Source organism: Toxorhynchites rutilus, chromosome 1 (assembly GCF_029784135.1).
Source record: "Toxorhynchites rutilus septentrionalis strain SRP chromosome 1, ASM2978413v1, whole genome shotgun sequence".
Lineage (NCBI taxonomy): Eukaryota > Metazoa > Arthropoda > Insecta > Diptera > Culicidae > Toxorhynchites > Toxorhynchites rutilus.
The window spans coordinates 202,431,328-202,446,197 of NC_073744.1; the positions used below are offsets into that span (position 1 = coordinate 202,431,328).

General features: G+C 40.4%; 1 protein-coding gene across 2 annotated transcripts in view; it reads left to right on the top strand.

The window, feature by feature from the left end:
- The window catches only part of LOC129770371 (chaoptin), an 83,520-nt gene extending 75,427 nt beyond the window's left edge, over positions 1 to 8,093 (top strand). For both annotated transcript variants that reach the window (XM_055773162.1, XM_055773171.1), the window contains exons 5-6: positions 5,249 to 5,538; positions 5,623 to 8,093. In XM_055773162.1, the coding sequence (XP_055629137.1) occupies positions 5,249 to 5,538; positions 5,623 to 6,405 (1,073 nt within the window). In that variant the 3' untranslated portion in view covers positions 6,406 to 8,093. The remainder of the gene's footprint in view (positions 1 to 5,248; positions 5,539 to 5,622) is intronic.
- Positions 8,094 to 14,870: the final 6,777 nt, after the last annotated feature.

Here is a 14,870-nt window from a genome sequence, read left to right on the forward strand (position 1 = left end):
GCTTTTCACTGCACCAACATCGCGTGCTTCACTAGATGACGCTTGCCTCGAAATTTGATTGCCCCTGGCAATGCGTTCGCTCTTTGCAGTGCTCGAGGCTGCCTTCCTCTTCTTCTTGCTTATCACATACTACGCGAAGCGTCTAATTTATGACGCGGAAAGAAAAATACACGATACGAATAACGCCGAAAACGAACTGAAAAAACCACACGACGATATTCAAGTTGGATTACCACTGGTGGGGTCCAATCTTAGATCGAAGCGCAGCAAAAGCAAAGTGAACTGGATTGCTCAACAGTCCGATGCCGAATGAAAGTTTGCCTCAGTGAGATCCACTGTTTATACTCTAGGCAAGTATTCCCCTTCATCGTTCTTCTTTTCCTTCGTTCACGGATACTTTCAAACCTACGATTTCCCCTTCGCTGCTCGTCGATAAGTTGCTCGTTATTGACAGCTCTGTTCGGGAAAGCACACAAATGGACAGAACAAATGTATGGGAAAATGGAAACACTTAAAGTTTTCATGTATTTTAACCATTAACAAACCAGGAGATTCTAATGTATAGCATATTAAACAAATCTTAGGGAATTTCCGATTCGTTTACTATGTAAATCACCAAAATCCGTTCGCGGCAAAAATAGTTATTTACGTTAACTTTATTTCATAAAAACGTGACCTGTTTTCTGATTTGGCACCCTTAATGAAAGACGTAGTTCTACGTCAAAAACTTTTATTCATAGCACGGTTGATTGTACAAGGCTTTTCTATTTCGGTTTCTAACATGCCAACGAAATTAATTTGCAGAAATTTGCGTTCTGCACTGGCGGCCACAACGATCCAGTTCGCTGGTGAATTTGCCTTCGAATCTGCAGAGTTATTTGTAGACTTATTTTAGAAGAAATTACCCTCAATGTCAATGGATTAAATCCACTTTCTTCGGGAATATTCGCACCGCATGGCGTCATTTGCAAGCAATGTCTTAATTCTGATAACTGAGTAGAACAAAGAGCGCAATGATTCTGATTGTTGAATGGATGGTAATTTGACTTTGCACCTGCACAACACAATCCAGCTGTTTCGTAATCAAACTTTAGCATATTGCAATATAGGCACATCACATTCTCGGACTCAAACAACAAATAAACAGTTTGCATTATAAAATGAAGTTGGATCTCAAAAGTATACACGGAAAGTGTTTTCTGAGAGTAAAATGGAGAGCGTAAACAACGTAAACCTATAATCTTTTCGCGACGGGGGCTGTGTATATGCGACATTCACTTGGTGCATCACAGCGGTTGACGCCGTATCAAGGGTTAAGGTGAAGGTGGAAGGAAGCCACAAATGGCTGCCACAATGGCGCTCACTTTCGTCACCCTCCCTCACCCCTCGCCCGATATTCTATAATTTTGCGAAACAGTGTGTAGAAAATGATCGTTTTTGCACGCTTCCTATCAAGTAATATCAACCAAACCAAAGTAATATCAATCGATTACTCACAAGATATTAAACTTTCATCTGCCGTCGCACTGTATAGTGGAAAACGTCGGAAAACTCGAGCTTGTGCTCTGAAAGTTAAATTTTTATTTTTCCATTTTCCGCAATGGTTTTGTTTGTATTGGTGAAAGCATCGTTATTTTCTCGACACTGATGCCAGACAACATCATCGAAACAGCTATAGAAACCACTCAATATAATGTTATTCCTGAGTTATAGCGTTTCATGCCATGAAAATTTATAAAATAAAATTGTGTTGATAACAATATAATTATTATCTTTTCGTTATTAAACGAAAATCCATAATGTAAGTTTTAGCAACTTTAACATTGGTTAAGAAAATTGTATAGTAGATAGTCTGTTTTGGTCTCCTCAAACATCTTGGTTTTTTGAATTTACTGTAAAGTGATTTCCCGTGGCGTTAGTACAAGTTAAGATCGCAATTCTTTCCTTGCTATTTTTATGCCCTGGGACATTCTTTCAGTCTCAATGGCTGAAGTATAAGTGGAAATTCAAATCCAAAAGAACCTCAATTCGTTTGTGTTGTAAATTTGCTCATGTTACGCTCGCGTATAATCAGAATTTTACTTCATATGCAAATACACCATCTTCATATATTTATACTTGCAATTGTTCATCGGAACACATCGTTCATACATTTTACTTCAGTATTACATTGTCATTTTTTTTTCAAATGTATTTTAAGACTCGTGTCAGTGAAGCGCCACACAGTCTGATAATTGAATTGATCTTTTTATGTGTGCTTTTCTCTTCTCTCACAAACCCTTTTACCCCATTAAAACACGTACCTATATTACTACAATGGCTTCGTTCTATCTTCACCCTAATGCGTGTTTATTTGCAAAGTGTCTCTTATTTTGCTCTCTCATATTGCTCTTATATTGCTATGGTATATATATTATACACAAACTCACATTTCGCCTTGAGTAAATACTGTATCAGTATGGGTGGATAAAAAGTTGTTGTGACTTTCAAGCTCAATGGATGTCAAAAGATGTGCTAAATATTATTTTGGGTACAGGCTTATTCGCCGGTGCCAAAATTCGACACCCGGAAGATTGTGCTGGCGTTAAGAATCGAGACAGCTCTTTCAAATTAAAGGGTGTGTCACATCAAATTGCATCACGGAAAAAACGCTGTAGAAATTCGCCCAGTAGACCGATCCTTTTGAAAATTTTAGACAGTAAAATAAAAACTATTAAACAACTTTTGGCATTTTCTTTTTATTCATACTTCGAGCCCAAGCCCGTATGCTCGTACCTTCCTCTTTACCCCGTCCATAAGGTTCTGTACAACGTCAGGTTGTAGTTTTTTGAACAGAAATCCATTTTCTCTTGAAGTCCGCCTCCGATTTGACAACTTTTGGGTTCTTCTGGAGGGCCTGCTTCATAATCGCCCAATATTTCTCTATTGGGCGAAGCTCCGGCGCGTTGGGCGGGTTCATTTACTTTGGCACGAAAGTGACCCCGTTGGCTTCGTACCACTCCAACACGTCCTTTGAATAGTGGCACGAAGCGAGATCCGGCCAGAAGATGGTCGGGCCCTCGTGCTGCTTCAATAGTGTTAGTAAGCGCTTCTGTAGGCACTCCTTAAGGTAAACCTGCCCGTTTTCCGTGCCGGTCATCACGAAGGGGGCGCTCCGCTTTCCGCAAGAGCAGATCGCTTGCCACTACTACCCAGCGAAACAGCGCTACGTCTAGGGATATCGCTGTCGGTGTCCATTACACAAATCATGTTTGGCGATGATACCTACATTACAGTGTGCCTGTATGATTTACGCAATGGACACCGACAGCGATATCCCTAGACGTAGCGCTGTTTCGCTGGGTAGTTATAGGAATATAATTTACTTCAAGCTAAAATTCATACATTATAAATTCAATTCCTAACCTGTATTGTCAATCACTTCTATTCACGTAGAATATAAAGTGTTTTGACCTTTCAACTGTAGAATGCAGTGAATTTAATATATAAAAGATCAAAAGGTAGTTCCACGAGTTTTTATGAAGCACGCTCTTTAATCCTATGAATTGGCAGAATGCCTTCTATTGTTCATATGCTTTGACGTTGTCTACCAAGATATGTCGTTGGATCTCCATAGTGTGATTAGATGATGTGCGTTTGGTTGCAGATAGGCTCGCCAGCGATTATGCCTCTGCAGCAACACTCTATAAATTTCAACATTTCCACTAAAATACAATAGACGACCAGGAATGACGGAATGACAAATGACCGATTGCATCATTTTTGTATTATATTACGAGTTTTTACTGCTCGAGCATTATATTCAAGACAGCCATGTGAGGTAGCTGTTGCTTATCATCTAAACAACCGAAGTTCGAATCCCATCGGAACAAATTTTCTTTACCACCAACCCAATTGAATCATTCCTATTTCTAGAAACATGAATGTTGTGAGGTTATGTGAGGTTATAAAAATGGTGTTGTGAGGTTATGAGGTTATAAAAATAATTATAACCTCATGGAAATACCCCCTGCATTTGTTTGTTTTGTTTATCTGTGGTTAATCGTATATACGTTGACGATAGGCGTACTAAATGCACGTGTAAGTCGTATATTCATCCAAACAAATTCGCAAGCCACTGCCATATACTTTTGCATGTGAAGCCAGCTAGGCGAATCATATATCACCCAAAATATGGGATATGTGATGCTGTGTATACGCTGGTTATACGAATCAATGTTTTTGGGCGGTTTGACAGTTTATCTGAGGACATCACTCCGAGAATCGTTCTCTTTCTATTCCAGTTGCAGTACAGGTAAGATGTGTTTCCGAGTACCGGGGCAGGACAGCAAAATCCACGGAGCTGGATCATTCACAGGGCTTGGATCCGTTTCGAAATAAACATCAATCATGATGTGTCATATTCATAATATGATGTAATATGTCCTCAATTACCATTTAATATGATTTACTGTTGAATGATATTCCACAGCGTATTACACGATTTTAGGCAGTACTACAATGATTCAAATTAAACGTTTATATGACTCTCGAACTGTATCTGTGTGATATGCATACACGAAGTCGATTAGTTCAATGTTACGGTAGTGCATATCATAAAACCGATGTTCGTTGAACCCAATCGGTCGTGATGAATAAAATCAAATTTTTCGTATTTTATGCGGTTCTAGATATACACGATGTATGCTTTGATCGACATTTCATACGATTGTGATTTGATATCACTTTATATACGACTTAGAAAATGTACGTTATATAATTAAATGTTTGCTGGTTTAGCTTCTGATTGTATCGAAACAATATCACCATGATTTCATATGTTTCTTGCGTTTAACCAGCCCTGAGTGGAGCTGTTTTTCTGCTTTCTCATTCTAACGGAATTGAACTTTAATACCATTCAAAAATCGGATCTGATGCTAAAAGTTTGATCAAACTGGCAAACAACGCAGCCGTCTCAATGTAGAATCTGCCGAAGATTATCTACCCCAGAAAGCGATGAGATATGAGGGTAAAAGAACATAACATTAATATTGATTATATTGTCCCTAATTCCGGAAGCCTCAATTTATAGAGCAGCTATCGCCACGTCAATAATCGCCTGCAATAGCTGTTTCGATCCCTCGCATCGGTTTGAAGTGTGATAGTTATGAGTACGATCTTTCGGAACAAATTCAACAGATTATATGGACTCGTTAGTTGGAGTTTGCTGAACGTGTTTCCCTTTCTCTACTTTTTCCCCCTCTCGAAGATAATCCGCTGATTTGCTCGTGTGATACCCAGGAACTGTGGGAGTGGCTGGGAGATCACCGGAAGTGGACCGCCAGCTATGACAACGTGCGGTGTGAGCAGCCGGCCGAGGTGCACGGCAAGAATCTGCTGACGATGGAGCCACAGGAGTTCTGTGACATTCCGATGATTCTGAAGATTGCCATCCAGGATATTCAGCCCTACTCGGTGCTGGTGTCGTGGCAGGCCCGGGAGCACTCCGGACTGCACGGGTACCATGTGATTTTCCACTCGCTGGACACCGTGGAGGATGTAAGTGATTTGTGTCTCATTATTTATTGATTAAAGGGGCATTATTCCATAAGTGATGGGCTATTTTTTACTTTTTCCTAATAGATACGAGGTAAAACTCTTAATCGGTTGGCCAACTCTGCCAAGCTTGATCGTCTCTCCTCGAATACGCGCTACTTGATCTGCGTACTTGGGCTGAGTAATTGGCTTTCGTATCACAACGACATTCACAGTTTGTTGAATCAATCGAATCAGATCCAAAATCAGATACTCAATAGTCACAACGGCTACGGAGCCGAGGAGTTGGATACCTCCTTCTCGAACACATTGCTGTCTTTGATGATGGATACTCCGACGTCGCGATGCACCGAAGTGCGGACTCTGGATGCTATCGGACCGAATCCACTGGCCGAGGTGGATGGGATGTCGAGTCAGAGCATAATCCATTCGATACTAACGAGACGGCTGGGGTTGATTGTGGGCTGCTGCCTGGGGATAATCGTATTCATTGTGCTCGTTTCGGTGCTGGGATATCTCAAAATTAAGAAGCAACGAATGGAAGCCGCGAAAAGACAACAGCAGCCGATGGCGCCAGAGTTCATCTCGTATCGACATTTCTCCATTCCCAACGACGAACACGGGAGGGACGGAGTTGCCGCGGGGGGGACAAATACTTTTCTACAAAATAATCTCCACCACCACCAGCAGCAGCATCATCACCCCACCAGCATTCAACAACATCAGCAGCAGCAGCACACAGTGCTTGATGGGCATCCGAGCTTCATATCCGGGACTGTGCTTGGGACTACGACCACGCTAAATGGGGGCGGTGGAGTCGCTGGAGGCGACGAGCGAAAGAAGATATTCATCGAAAGTTCAAAAAGCTAAAGGACCACACCATTCCACCCTAACGAATCACTGACATACACCGGGCTTCGTCAATTAGGTTGTTGACATTTGCGTTGTGCTTTTATTTTTTTGTTCCTTCTTTTAACATCGTTCGAACGCCATGTTTTTCGATGGCACTTTCTAGTCATGAAGCAGGGGAACAGCGTAAAATGAGCGAATCAAAACAACGAGCAACATTTTCAAACCCAAATCAAAGTAGGCGAACCGTGCGAATCTGTGCGCAAAAGAGGCAACAAATGTGTTAATAAGCTCCCTGACAGCATAAATCGAAGAAGGGTCGAAGTGTGTGGTGGCGGGGGGATGAGTCGCTTCCGGGATATGTAAATATACTTTGAACTTTGAGAAGCGAGAGTTGTGTTTTTGACACACCGTAAGACTTTTTCGCTGGAATAACGTTATGTATCGGGGGGTTGGATGTGGTGATGAGGGAAAAGCGAGTGCCAGTGGATGTTTTGTTTTAAAATGCCCTCATATTGTAAATAAAGTGAATTGTGCGAAGAGACGCGAAGTTTGTGTGAGTGAACTTTGCCTTGCCGCGGAGGCAAGGACCTGAGTGAGGCTGAGTAATTTTAATGAAAAAATGATTCAAAAACAAGGATATAAAACGGATGGAATAATAATCACCTAACCACACCCACAAGTACACACATAGACACAACTAGTGGTAGGTAAACAAATTTTAATTCATGGATAAATTCGCGGTTTGAAAGCAATTGTTTATAAGCTCGAGCGATGAGTGAGAAAGTTAGTCGAATCAAGGATGCCATGGTCCGAGTTCTTTTCAATCAAACTGTCGTTGCAAATATGAAGAGTGATCTTTTCCTTTGCTTCCCATCCGTGGATTAATATCAATGAGTGCTAGAAGCAGAATCAAGATAAGCTACACAATAATTGGAAGAAAGCTGCTGCCATGAGATTGAAGCGAGAAGGAGAAATGATGTTATTACACACGACGAACACTGCTTCTTGCAATTTGCAAAGATGAAGCACGGAGGAAAAGTGAAAGCAAGTATTCTACTGGATTGATTTAAACTTCATTGTTGATTGGTTCTTAGGAGAATCGTGCAGAATGTAGTTTCGAATAAGTATCGTGGATGAATGCGGACTGAGTGAGTGGATGAAAATCGATTCTTATGAAATTTGCTACAATCAATACGTTGAGCGTTGATGAAACATTAGTTAAATATTTCAATTGACAGGAGTGAATCCCAGTGAGAGAGGTGTTAGGAGTGAATCTGTAGATATTTGTTAAAAGTTGTTTTTATTACTCGCTAAGTTAATTATTGGAACTTCATCGGATGAAGTATAAAATTGCTCTTTCGAAGAGAACCACCCCGCTAAAAAAAAACAGTTACTCCACCACCACACGAAACCTACGCAAAACAATTGCAGCGAATAGTAGAGAACGCAAAATCAAACTGGAAGACATATGAGAGAAGTTAAAGAAGAAAAAAACACGATACACTAGTAGGCGAATTATAAACAAAATCAAATTTTATAAATCAAAAAAGTATATTAAATTTTAGAAATTTTGATGAACAATACCAGATGCACACTGCAAGCATCCCGAGAGGAGTGAAACTGTGAACAATTACTGCAAACATAAGAAAAATGTTACGTACCAAGTGGAAGGGAAACGACACAACTTGAAAAATGAATAAATAATAATCAAATCAGAAACAGAATGGCTTGCGGCCTTCGGAAGTAGTACGAAAGAAAGCCCGTTACGCAAGAAAAATTGCTTCATATCAGCCTAAAAATAGTTTTCATCGATCAATCAAAATAAAGTGCTCACTCAATTTTTTTTCATTTCTTTCATTTTTCTGGTTAAAATCGAAAGTGAACAAATCGAAACCATTCTTGAAATCTTATTCATTGTGTTCATTTTAAGTTTCATTCGTGTTTCACGGTGAAAAATGGAAGTTTTTCTTATAAAAAAAAAAGTTTGTATTTTAGAAAACAGTAAACTGTGAAAATCGGTATATTGTCGATAAGTTTCCATCGTGAGACCCCTCGATTGTTTATGTTTTGAGCATTTTAACGTTTAGCAACAACTGGCTTGGCTCTGGAGCTTTTGTACACGTGTTCGTGTTTGGTGAAGTCGAGAAAAAAGTATAGAGCGCAGTTATTTCATAAACGAGTCCATTGTGTATCCATAAATTGGTCGTTGGAGATGTCGAGAACGGTAAATCGCACCGGGCGTTTGCCAAAAAGTATGACATCAGCAAAGCAGCGGTCGGGTAAATTCTTGAGAAGACCCTCGGATCGGTGGTGGATCGCATAGACAGAGGAAGGTAAGCTAGAACAGATGCCAGAACAGACAAGAAGATTACCTGGAAAGTGAATAAGATTCCGAAAGTTACCATCCGGTACATCCAGATCCAGAGATCCTTGCGAAGAGCATGCCGAAGCGGTTACAGGAGATCTTGAAGGCTGAAGGTCGTCATTTCAGTTATTGAAATGTTCTTGTTCGCCTTCAGTCAAGCTTTTCTGAAATATGCACTTTTTTGTTACTGTTTTTCTGGAACACAAACTGTTTTTTTCTATAAGAAAAACGTTTGAACTTTTGAAGACGACGAATTGGAGGCATTGCTCGATGAGGAGCAAGAAGAGCATGCTTCAACACTAGAAGACAGAGGCACGAAAAACTGATTTAACAGCATACCAATGACATCACCTTACCAACGCCAAAAAAAAAAAAAAGTGCTCGGAAACACTCAAATGAGAGGTTTTCTTTCGCTTGCGGATGGGCGGATTGGAATTCAAATTTCCAATCTGAACCCATTTGAAAGCATTGGATCTGGACAATATGTGCTGTCAATAAGACGGTGCTAATGCTACACAGCATGCGAAACAATAAACCAATTGAGAGACGAGTTTGCACTTTGTTTGATCGTATGTTCGTGTATAAACTTCTTTTGTGGGGTTACATAAATTCTCCAGAAATTTTTGAACGGATGAACCAGCAACAGTTGGACATTGAAAGACAATATTACACGGGTTATGGGTGAAGTAATAGCCGATATGCTTGACCAATTGGACCTTCCGGATGGAAGCGTAGTCGCGTCCAGTCTTTTCATGAATTTCTAAAAAGTAAATTAAAAACACCAATTTTATTCAAACGAAAATGTACAAAAATACACCTAATGCAATTTTTGTTTCTTAATTCAAAAATGAACATATTGATAATCTTCCTGAAAAAGCAACGTAGCATTGACTTGCAATATTTATGTATTATAGATTCAGAACTTCTGTTACCACAGCTTGAAGCGTACTGAGCGTTGGAATATTTTGACACCAAGATGGCTGATTTAGCTCCTCTCACTGTCGCGTTAGTCAAAAACGTCTTCTACTTTCTGGATAGTCGTCGTATTCCACTATGCTCCCTTATTGGAGTAGCTATGGCTAGTATCGCGATGGTTGAGGCTTGCGAAACACCGTTTTGACGTAGGACTACGTCTTTCATTTCTATACTGGGGTGTAAGTTCAAAGTTTCGAAAACGAAAGCGTTACGCCGGAGAACGAGATTTTGAGCGTTAACAGCTCCTAAACAACTGAACGAAATGGTATGATATACACTTCATTCGAAAGATAAAATGTCTACGAGTTCAATGCTTCATACTTTTTGGTCCAAAAACTTGTTTCAATTGCCTTAAAATTGTTTTCAAAACAGGCTTTTGAAATTACACAAATCGGTATAAAAGCGTGTGTCGCTCGGAAATCCAGTCAGTTATGATTGCATAACGATTGAGGTACCATCGCTGGAATGAACGGATGTTTCCCTAACACAGACTTCAAAACCATGGAGCCCGGGGAAACTGGTATTGCAAATTAGATGCAAGCAGCGAGAACTTTTGTACTCGTTTTCGCTTTTGCAAATCGGAATGTTTCCCTAACACAGATTTCAAAACCATGGAGTCTGGGGGAATCGGCATTGCAAAATAGATACAAGCAGCGGGTACTTTTGTACTCGTTTGCGTTTTTGCAAATCGGAATGTTTCCTTAACACAGACTACAAAACCATGGGACCTGGGGATACTGGCATTGCAAATTAGATGCGATCAGCGGGTACTTTTGTACTCGTTTGCGTTTTTGTAAATCCAGATGTTTCCCTAATATAGGCTTCAAAACCATGGAGCCAGGGGAAAGTGGCATTGCAAGTTAGATACAAGCAACGGGTACTTTTGTACTCGTTTGCGTTTTTAAAAATCGGAATGTTTCCCTAACTAGTGATGTCTGAAATTTTCATTTATTCGATTATCGATTAATCGTTGGGACATTTTTCAATATTCGATTGATTCGAATAATTGTCTTTCAATATTAGATTAATCGGGCGAATATTTATTTCTTGTAATAATCACGTATCACGTTATCATTCTGGTCTCGTAGTCTATCGGGTTGTCGATGTTAGATGGTTAGATAAAAAAAATATGTAGCCTAATTCTTAACCTACAAATGCATTAACCTTGAGGAAGTTTCCTTCTTTCATTAATCGCGATTACAGTGACAATTATTCGATGTATTCAAAGTTTTTGATTTTGATTTTCAGATATTCGATTATTTGAATTAATCGAACGATTAACCGACGTCTCTATCCCTAACACAGACTTCCAAATCATGGAGCCTGGGGAAACTGGTATTGCAAATTAGATGCAAGTTGTGGGTACTTTTTACTCGTGTGCATTTCTGCAAATCGGAATATATCCCTAACACGGATTTCAAAACTATGGAGCGTGGGAAAATGGCATTGCAAATGAGATGCAAGCTGCGAGTACTTTTGTACTCGCTTGCATTTTTGCAAATCGGAATGTTTTTTCCTAACACAGATTCCGAAACCAATAAGTTGGGAAATCGGCATTGCAAATCTTGGCAGTACTTTTATACTCCCATGCATTTTTACACTGCGGAATTCGTTTTGCTAACACGGTCTACAAAAGCGGGTACAACTTCTACGCATACCGTTTGGTGATTAGGCAAAATGTTGATAACCATTTGCTGCCACTACCATAATGTATGAATTGACCTAAATTGGGATTTGTTTGCAATTGAATTCGTAAATTGTTTCATTCATTCACTAGTTTAATCAATACATTCAAAAGATAGCTCTGCGTAGCAGCGATATCGTACCCAATGAGGAACATCCGAGGTGCGATTAATGCTAATTTAAAAAACACAAATGATTACTAAGCCAATGGCAGTCCTACGTCAACCTTGCGGTTATATCATAGGTATAACCCATCCATAGTTTTTCATTCTTAACCAGCTTCTCTTGGGAACAGACGCTGTTTGGGCCGTGTCGTGACCAGGTTCGCGACGCATAGAGGTCATCTTGGAATATTTTACCCTTTAGCTCGAGAGAAACCATTCGCTCCAAAAATCGTACACAGAATAAAGCATTGGCAGCGTTGCCAATGTTCCAGTTTTTTTTTAATATTATCCAGTTGTATCCATTTTTTTATATGTGTGCTTCAGTTTCACCCATTTCATGTGCAATAAATTCACAATATATAAATATTATCGCTCCCTCACTCTTCATATCCCTACGGAAACTGTGGAAAGAACTTTTTCTGGATATAACCTCAACAAAACCAACAATGGAAACAGGCCGGGGAACATTTTCATGAAAAGTATGCAGACTACGAAATACTTCGTTTCTTTTCACTGGGAGCAATCGGGAGGAATAAAAACAAACGAGAATATAATGTTGATATGTTGAAACGACTGGCACAATGTACGAACAGGTTAAACGAAGATCAGCATTCGTCAAGAAATGACTTAATTCTGATAAGCGGTCGTGAAGCAAAGAGCGTATGAGTTCTGTTTGTTGAGTCAACGTAATTCGACTTTGCACCTGCACAACTCAATCTTGGTCTCTTAAGTTACCTGTAGTCATTCATGCAATCAAATTGGAAAGCGGTGTTTTGTAACTGGACATTCACGGCGCTTCTTCTGATTGGTGTTTTAAACATTGAACCTGTAATGATGAATTATAAAGGGTGTGTCACATCAAATTGCATCACGGAAAAAACGCTGTAGAAATTCGCCCAGTAGACCGATCCTTTTGAAAATTTTAGACAGTAAAATAAAAACTATTAAACAACTTTTGGCATTTTCTTTTTATTCATACTTCGAGCCCAAGCCCGTATGCTCGCACCTTCCTCTTTACCCCGTCCATAAGGTTCTGTACAACGTCAGGTTGTAGTTTTTTACGTAGGACTACGTCTTTCATTTCTATACCGGGGTGTAAAATCAAAGTTTCGAAAACGAAAGCGTTACGCCGGAGACCGAGATTTTGAGCGTTAATAGCTCCTAAACAACTGAACGAAATGGTATGATAAACACTTCATTCGAAAGATAAAATGTTTACGCGTTCTATACTTGTTACTTTCTGATCCAAAAACTTGTTTCAATAGTCTTAAAATTGATTTCAAAACAAGCTATTGAAATCACCAATCGGTATAAAAGCGAGCGCCGCTCGGAAATCCACTCAGTTCAAATTGAACAGCGATTAGAGCATGTTGTCGCTGTTGTGGTGAAGCTCTTCGTTTATCATGAAAGCGCGGATGAACGGTGTAGCCAAGAGACTGTTTGTGCACCTTAGGCCAGAAGGGAATCCATCAGGAGGAGAGTGATGCCACAAACGGTTCCCCGGGAAGATCTCGAAGCAGCCGCTACACACACACACACACACATACACGCGCGGAATTCTTTCCATTCGGATGCAATTCACCATCGAGAAAGATCCGGGAAATAATCTGCCAGTTCCTCTGGGAATTTAAAATACATTCATGTGAAAGAGTTTATTTGAATGTTTTCTATCCATGTAACACTGTGATCAAATACATTTGGTTTTGTAATTTTTCAATCAATCGCAATTAACATGATAGCTTCTGAAAATTATTCTTCCCCATCAGTAGGATATTTCCGTATCCAATATTGGATGCATAAAACCTTGTGCCTCCAACGTAACGCTCTCGTTTTCGAAGTCCCCCAAATATTCATTCATTCAGAATGAATTCAGATTCAACTTCAAACAAATGATCTCTAAATCAACGATAGTCCTACGTCACCCTTGCGGTTATACCATAGATATAACCCACTTCCTGTTTTTTGAACAGAAATCCATTTTCTCTTGAAGTCCGCCTCCGATTTGACAACTTTTGGGTTCTTCCGGAGGGCCTGCTTGATAATCGCCCAATATTTCTCTATTGGGCGAAGCTCCGCCGCGTTGGGCGGGTTCATTTCCTTTGGCACGAAGGTGACCCCATTGGCTTCGTACCACTCCAACACGTCCTTTGAATAGTGGCACGAAGCGAGATCCGGCCGGAAGATGGTCGGGCCCTCGTGCTGCTTCAATAGTGGTAGTAAGCGCTTCTGTAGGCACTCCTTAAGGTAAACCTGCCCGTTTACCGTGCCGGTCATCACGAAGGGGGCGCTCCGCTTTCCGCAAGAGCAGATCGCTTGCCACACCATGTACTTTTTGGCAAACTTGGACAGTTTCTGCTTGCGAATCTCCTCCGGAACGCTGAATTTGACCTCTGCGGAGAAGAACAACAGGCCCGGCAGCTGACGAAAGTCCGCTTTGACGTAGGTTTCGTCGTCCATTACCAGGCAATGCGGCTTCGTCAGCATTTCGGTGTACAGCTTCCGGGCTCGCGTCTTCCCCACCATGTTTTGCCTTTCGTCGCGGTTAGGAGTCTTCTGAACCTTGTATGTACGCAGGCCCTCCCGCTGCTTGGTCCGCTGGACGAATGAACTTGACAAATTTAGCTTATTGGCGACATCCCAGACCGAACTTCTCGGATCACGTCTAAACTGCTTAACTACGCGCTTGTGATCTTTTTCACTGACGGAGCATCCATTTTTGCCGTTCTTCACCTTCCGGTCGATGGTTAGGTTCTCGAAGTATCGTTTTAGTACTCTGCTGACCGTGGATTGGACGATTCCCAGCATCTTACCGATGTCCCGATGTGACAACTCCGGATTCTCGAAATGAGTGCGCAGGATTAATTCACGACGCTCTTTTTCGTTTGACGACATTTTTCCAAATTTACGAAAAAATGACAGTGGAGCATGGCCAACGTGATCTATACACTCTTATCTGATTATAAGCGAAAGCTGAAGATATAATTCCTAAAAATTAAATTTCTACAGCGTTTTTTCCGTGATGCAATTTGATGTGACACACCCTTTAGTTACGAGCAGGGTTTTTATTTTATATATAAGAAGATGTGGTTGTTCCACTTTTACTTTATTCTAGAATACAAGGAAAATATGAAAATTGAGTATTGGTTAGAATAAGTATTTTATCAAAGGATTGGTGTTAATTACTAATAGGGCATACAGGGAATCCTCTATCGTACAACTTTTATCTTATTTAACAACCTACCCAAGCAGTAACTTCAGTCAGGAAGTCTTTCAGGAAGAGTGCCAAATCAGGAAAC